Below are 7571 nucleotides of genomic sequence, written 5' to 3' on the forward strand. Positions count from 1 at the left end.
GTATGACTAATAAATCCGTGTTTGCGTACAAATTACAAGATAAAAATACCGTGTGTCCGTGAACTATCGAAGACAATATTAGTACTTACAGTATTATTGTGTTTATGATAAGTATAAATGTATAGTGACATCTTGCGGTGAACTAAAATAAAACATTTTTCAGCCAAGGAGAATATAACTCATCAGACTCGCGTCAAAGATGTCGTAGGGCGTACATTTTATCAGCAGCTGTATCGTAAACGTTGATATTGAAAATATGATATTAAGGCGTTAGAGGAGTACAAGTGCACAACAATCTGTTTTCCTACTCCAAATCTGAGACCTCGAATCTTGAATGCTGAACGGTGCTTGAAGGTACTCTGTTGTCTGTGCATTTTATACGGATAATTTTGCTAAACGGTCACTGGACATCACTCGTCCGTAGACGAATTATTATCAAAGGTAAGCTATGCATTTCATTCGTAACGGATTCAATGTTTTACCAACAAATTGTTATCTCTATAGGTACTGTAAATTGTGTAGATCCATCATATTTTTCTTATGGGCAGACGTAGGTTTTGGGTCATTGAATGTTATCCACAATCTGTTATATTTGATTAATAACTTGCATAAATTCCATATTTTTTAGCGTATAGGCTAATACTGTAATCATGGGAGCTGCTGCTTTACCAGTTTTAATTTTCACTGGCTTCTGGGGTGTGGTCGGCATTGTGTTACCATTCATCCTTCCCAAAGGACCAGATCGAGGGTAATTTCATTTTGGTCATGTTCCTTTGTATAAGATTATGAATTGAAGTAATTGTCGATTTATTTTTTTAGTGTTCAACAACTTGTATTGATGATGACAGCAGCAACCTGTTATTTGTTGTGAGTATGATAAACTTAATATTATTTGTGTTTTAAAGTAATTATTTATGAATATTATATTTATTAAGGATTTCTTACTGTAACGCTATAATACTTAATCTATTTTAATATATGTTAAAAATATGTGTGAGATCATTGTTTGACTAAAGAATTACTCTTATTTGTTTAGTTAATTATAAAATTTAGTATCATTAAATTTAACCAGTTTGTTATGTGGTTTAGGTAGTTTTAAATTTGTGAATTTTTATGATTGAAACATATCAAAAAACAGTGATTATTTGACGCGTACATATTAATTGGAAAGCTTGTAAGATTTTTGTATTGGGCAGTGCAGTTTAGCGGTGCTCTAAAGCTGGATTCCATCTAAGCAAACTGAGTAGATTGTTGATCTATTTGTATTAAGTTTGTTAGTTATAGATAATTAACATTCAAAAGAAAGCCTGATTTGTTTTGTTTTTTTCATGCATTCTATATGAATTGTTGGTAAAAAGTTAATCTTAGATATTCGACTTTATTAGCTGATGGTAGGACTTAGTTGTTGGACAAGATTGGAAGGCATTCACAATTTTATGAGAAAGTCACTTATTATATGCTATATAGACTAGGGTTCTTCATTAACTTTTTTTTTTTTTATTGAACTTAAGCCCGGCAACTAGGGCCATTAGCTGTTGTAGGGGTTATGAACTGTGGTAGGTGTAAGGTTGGTACGGTAAGTTTTTTTTTTACGATTGTTACGGTTGATAGCAAACATGTGTATGTGTGACAAGGTTTTTAACCATTATGATTCCGGGTAGTCATCCATCTGGGAGTTAGTAGCTGTGGCTGTTACTCACTCTCAGTTGTATTCTGCGACTGGTAGCAGCCAATGCACCACGCCAAGCCACTCATTAATTTTTATTTACCATTTGTTAGCCTATACAATAATTATAGGCATTTGAATGGTTTTGGATCATTAAGCTAACAATTCAGGATAATAATATGATACTACCATCAGTATGTTATCAGTAAACATAAACATTTCTTTAAAATATAGTGAGTACTAATCAAATGTAAAAAAAGGGCAATATAATATCTACTTACCTTTTACTTACCTTTGTGAACATCAGTTTTAATTATCTTAATTTCTTATTTTGGTTTTCTAAAGCTCTATTAATATATTATGGTTATTTCTACTATTTAATTTACAAGTATTCAAATCTACTAAATATTCTTTTATTGACAAAATTTTTTTCAATTCTACTTTTATTATTTATTTTATTATATCACTACTGTCTACTTACATTTTGTTCCCTTAGTTTATTTTATTAGTTTCAGTTTTAATTTTTCAACAATACAATTTTAAAAAATGTTCATAACTATATTTTTTTTTAAACTTAACTGAAATATATTACAATAAGTAACATAGATAACTGTGTGGAGTACAAAACTTGAAACACATGGAGAAGGTAACCATTAAGATCCAAGATAACTAGTTGACTGGTGAAATGGAATTAGTTTGCTTTTAAATTTGAGTGAAAAGTATCATTTTTGTTTAGGAAAAAATCCAACTGTGAAAATTTATCATTATTCCAGTTTTTGGCCAAAATTCTATTTTGAAATGTGACCTCAATGTTATTATTTTAATAAAGTATGTTGTCAGAAAATGAGTCTATAAGAGCTTTTTGTATGTAAGGCACTACTCCAGTAATTCTTGGTTTAATATTCTAAATTGTTAAATAACTATGTTTTGACAAACTGAAAATGTCTGATTTTTTTGGTATGATTTGATTATTAAAAAATATGGTAAGTATAGAAAGAGTTTTAGTTTAAATAGAAGCTTGTTATGTCAAATACATAGTACAGTATTATAACAAATAATATTAATAAATTATTGTATGATACTTAAAAAAAAAAATCCATACTTAACTAAATTTAATATAGCAAAAAAAAAAAACTCAAATATTCATTGAATTCTATCATCTTTGGTATAGGTGATATAAAAACAGTTAAATTAATAATGCAAAGTACCAAGTGTATTTCAGTTACATAATATTAATAATGTATTATTTTTTAGTTGGTTGTGTTGTTATATGGCTCAAATGAATCCACTTGTTGGGCCAAAATTGAATCAACATACTATTCTAATAATGGCTCGCGAATGGGTATGATATTTCATTTACTTTAAAATAACAATTATTTTAATCCAAATTTTTTTCTTTTTCAGGGAAATTTAATACAGTAATATGAATACTGATAAGAAGAAAAAATAAAAAATTAACCATAAGTTATTTGTTAATATTTAATCATTCCTTTTTTTTTTTTTTTAGTTCTCTTTACATTTTCCATTATTTATCTGTTATATATTTTTAGATTTCGATAAAATTCTGAAGAACAAGGATAATTATTAACTGTTTTAGTTATTTGTGTATGTACCTATAAAATATAATTTTAAAACTTAACAAAAGTGTACTTTAATACAACACCAAACCAATTTATATTAATTATTACTTTAATTCATATTATTACTTATTATTCTCAGCAGCTCTAAAAAAGATAATTTTACTTGACATTTTAATAAAATTATGATAATTTCATAAGAAATTATTAGTAAGTTATTACATTTTACTAGTCTACCTAAACGTATATAAACTTAAAAACTATAATTGTATTTTTTATAAGTTTTAAATTATTAAATTAAAATCTGTGCTTGATTTATCAATTGTTTTCATTTTATTAGATAACTTAAAACAAGATTGTACACAATCACAAAATTAGGATTTAACAATTTTAATCATAGCACTTATAATTTAATATTTAGTATGTGTATTAAATAATAATACTCATAAAGGTATAAATTAGTTGACATTTTCAATAATAGCTTTCCAATTATTTTTATGATGTAAATAATTAAGCTTAAGTTTATTCGATCAGATATGGTACATCTTCAGCTTAAAATTTTAGTCAAAAATCATGTTTAAGAAATATTTTTCTTATATTTATTTAAATTCTTTATTCAGTTCGATTGATTTCAAAGAAAACCCAATAATTAATTATTTATATTAATAGAAATTTTGAAATTAATTTAGCCTAAATTTAGTTTGTAGCTTATTAAGAAGCCATTGTAATCACGTGTATAGTCTTTTTACTAACGTATAAAGTGTATGGCAAATTTGGCAGAATCCATTTTATGCTGTTAGCTTTGATATAATAGTTATTTACCAATCATGAACTTGAAAGTAAGAATATAATATAGGGTATCACATAGGCTTTTATTGATATCTTAATTTTGACCGAATTATAGCCATGTAAAATATTTAAACTTTAAAATGTAAATAACAATAAAGTTTCATAATATGATGTCTTAAATAAATATTCTTACCTAGTTAGGTAATAGGTTGATTGACTAATATTAAAACAAACAGTATAAAATATTAGAATATATTCTGCTGAATGCAAATTTGTGAAGATGTACAATAATAGAACATCACATGCACGCAAGACATTCTTTTAAATAATTAAATCATTTAGAATTGATAGAAGTTCTTAATTAATCCAAATTACCTACCTCCTAATTTCAAATACAACAAATAACGATATCGGAAATAATATTTTCAGTTTTGAAAAGAATATTTAGACATTGCAAGTTTATTTAAAGTAAAGATTGTTAGTTTTCTTAAAAACTTTAAAAAAAAAAAAAGAAAGGAGATAAATGGATAAAATACCATACATTAGGTGTTAATTGAGTTATTTTGACAGTAATGTTAAATTTGAAAATTCAATCGCATCATTGTATACAAAAAACGATTCAGAGTGAAGATGGTCTGTCAGTATTATTAGCCTTATCACCAAGATAACTACAACAGTTATTTTTATAACTGACATTTGTATAAAAGTATTAAAAATATGTAAATACAATTATTTTTTTAGTACAATTTTACAAAATTATTTATTTAAATGATAAATAACAATATTAATTTTGAAAAATATTACTAAAAAACATTTGCAAGTTTGAATTATAAAAGATGAACCATTCATCTGTATAATAACTATTTCTTCTCAAACGGTGTCATTCAAAAAATGAATTACTGTAGGTAATTGAAATTTGTATAGAATATTTATATTATTTCTTAGTTAAATTATAGTTTAAAAATATTTTGACTTTATTGACACGAAAGCTTTTTAATTTTTTTTTTCCAATAAATATCAATAAAAAATATTAGTTTTTATATCAGTATAAAATATTAAAAATACATAGGCACAATATATTTTTTTATATGCATTTCAAGCTTTCTCATTTATTCAAAATTCTTGTGAGTAAAAACATTGTCTTTATACATTTTCATGATTATATTTTTACTATGATAATAAAATAATTATTGATTAGCTATTAAAACATTTTTACTAAGATAAGTCAGAAAAATAAATACAACTGTTATACTCAGAGTAAAACACTGTTATAGATAGATAGCAAATTAGATATTATAATCTTTTTAAAATTGTTTAGAAGCATCATGTCTTATTTTTTCGAAGTATTTCTGAAATAAATTCTAAAATGCGCAATTTTATCACATTTATGTTCTTGTCGTCGACTTCTTTTAAGAGGTTCTGCACAGTATTAAAAAATCTTTCATCAGAAAATGACTCTTCAGGATCAGCTATTTTTAGAATTTTTGAGGGACTTTCTTCTACATTAATATCTTGAGTTGTTCCTGTTAACAGTAATACAATTATTATTTTACTGAAATTTTAATCAATATTTCTCTTGTTTAATTATTTAAATGTTCGTGATGTTCAGTATATAGGTAATAGGTATTTACATAAAATATTATTTATATTTTTTTTTAATTTCTAGAATGGGTATCAGGTATAAGTTATAGAAAACATTTAATAAAAACAAGTGAAATTTTACTAAGAAGTACCCAAAGAATATAATTGGTTGATTTAAGTATTTTAGAGTAGTGTAGTGAGTTGTAAATGGTTAAATTACATTAAAGGTTTGTATTTTTATGTCTAAATTTATAGAGTTTAGACACATTATTACTATAAAATTATAATTAAAAGTAATTTAACTTATGACCTAACCACCACATCCGCATGTGTTATCTTCGTCTTACATACATACAACATAACAAATTTTCTTTCAGCAGAATCTATTTTAAGTTGTTAGCTTTAATATTGGAGAAAATTTACCTATAATCAAACTTATTAGCATTTTAAAAGCTTAGATGAGTAGAGTGGAGTAATACTAGCTAAGTGTTGATCGACTATACTTGTGAATATCATAACTAAAGTTTAATTACTTATAACTATTTAAATACTTATTTGAAATTTATGTTACTTAAAAAAAAGATAACTATAGAAACATTGAAAATCTAATTTTATAAATGTTTTGTAATTTTTTTTACTTTTAAAAATATAAATACTTTTATATAAAATAAGAATTAACCTTTAAAAGAAAAAAAAAATGTATGATAAAAATAAACATTATGTTTAGACCTAATATATTTTAACAAAATCTTCTTAGAAACTGTTTTGAGGGAATTTTAAAAATCATAGTAAGTATTATCAATCTTTAAATATTATAAATTAATAAGTTCGTCAATGCGGGATATATTTTTTGTTTGGCAAGAAACCAATCATTAAAACTTATTGGTTTTAAAATAATTTGAAAAAAATAGTGAAATTAGAGTTTTTTTTTCTTCAGAAAATATATTTTGTATTTTATGCAAATATGCAAAATTGCATACTAGTTATAATTATTTTTATTATTATTTTTTATCTAACTTGGAAATCGATTTTATTAAATAATAATAACTTACCTAAAACATTGAAACATTTTTACATAATAAAATGATCCACTCAATTTTATACCATAACAAAAAGTACATCACGCATTGACGAACTTATTAATTTATAATATTTTAAGATTGATAAAATCTACTATGATTTTTAAAACTCCCTCAAAACAGTTACTAAGAAGATTTTGTTAAAATATATTAGGTCCAAACATAATGTTTATTTTTATCATACATTTTTTTTTCTTTTAAAGGTTAATTCTTATTTTATCTAGAAGTATTTATATTTTTAAAAGATAATTTAAAGTAAAAAATTACAAAAAATTTATAAAATTATTTTTTATTACATTTAGAAAATTAGATTTTCAATATTTCTATAGTTATCATTTTTTTAAGTAACATAAATTTCAAATAAGTATTGAAATAATTTTAAGTAATTAAACTTTAGTTATGATATTCACAAAGTATAGTCGATCAACACTTAGCTAGTATTACTCCACTCTACTCATCTAAACTTTTAAAATGCTAATAATTAATTTAATCTTGATAAATTGAAGAAATTATTAGAAAAATAACTGCTTTTAGATTATAAAATGAAAAATGTATGTTATCTTTAAAAAAAATAATTATGAAATGATAAAAATAGTTAGCAATCTGGATTTTTCATGACTAAACTATTTAAAAATGTATTTTCATAATCGTTTATAATTTTTAAGATATTAAGTGTTTACTAATAAATTAATAACTTCTTTTAATTAAGTAATGACACTTGTATAAACAATCATTAAATATTAAATGAACCAATGAGATAATGGACCTATTAACATGATTTAGTGGCTCATAATTAGTTCATAAATTTCATAACTTTTTTTTTTTTACACAACAAGGCCTAAACACACTGTTTACTATTGTTATTACATCTTACTTTTT

At 24.0% G+C, this 7571-nt stretch overlaps 2 protein-coding genes across 5 annotated transcripts in view; one reads left to right on the forward strand and one right to left on the reverse strand.

Moving 5' to 3' along the window:
* Nucleotides 1-262: 262 nt before the first annotated feature.
* Nucleotides 263-3103, forward strand: LOC112595950 (V-type proton ATPase subunit e 2-like). Its single transcript, XM_025341362.1, has 5 exons — nt 263-441; nt 629-748; nt 820-867; nt 2921-3008; nt 3071-3103. Exons 2-5 carry the CDS (start codon nt 651-653, stop codon nt 3086-3088), a joined length of 252 nt encoding a protein of 83 aa, XP_025197147.1. The 5' UTR covers nt 263-441; nt 629-650; the 3' UTR covers nt 3089-3103.
* Nucleotides 3104-5110: 2007 nt separating this feature from the next.
* Nucleotides 5111-7571, reverse strand: part of LOC112595926 — a 12921-nt gene continuing 10460 nt past the window's right edge. For all 4 annotated transcript variants that reach the window (XM_025341329.1, XM_025341327.1, XM_025341328.1 and 1 more), the window contains one exon: nt 5111-5555. In XM_025341329.1, coding sequence (XP_025197114.1) covers nt 5356-5555 — 200 coding nt within the window. In that variant the 3' untranslated portion in view covers nt 5111-5355. The remainder of the gene's footprint in view (nt 5556-7571) is intronic.

This window comes from Melanaphis sacchari, unplaced genomic scaffold, assembly GCF_002803265.2.
Source record: "Melanaphis sacchari strain LSU unplaced genomic scaffold, SCAv2.0 Contig2_pilon_pilon, whole genome shotgun sequence".
Classification (NCBI taxonomy): Eukaryota; Metazoa; Arthropoda; class Insecta; order Hemiptera; family Aphididae; genus Melanaphis; species Melanaphis sacchari.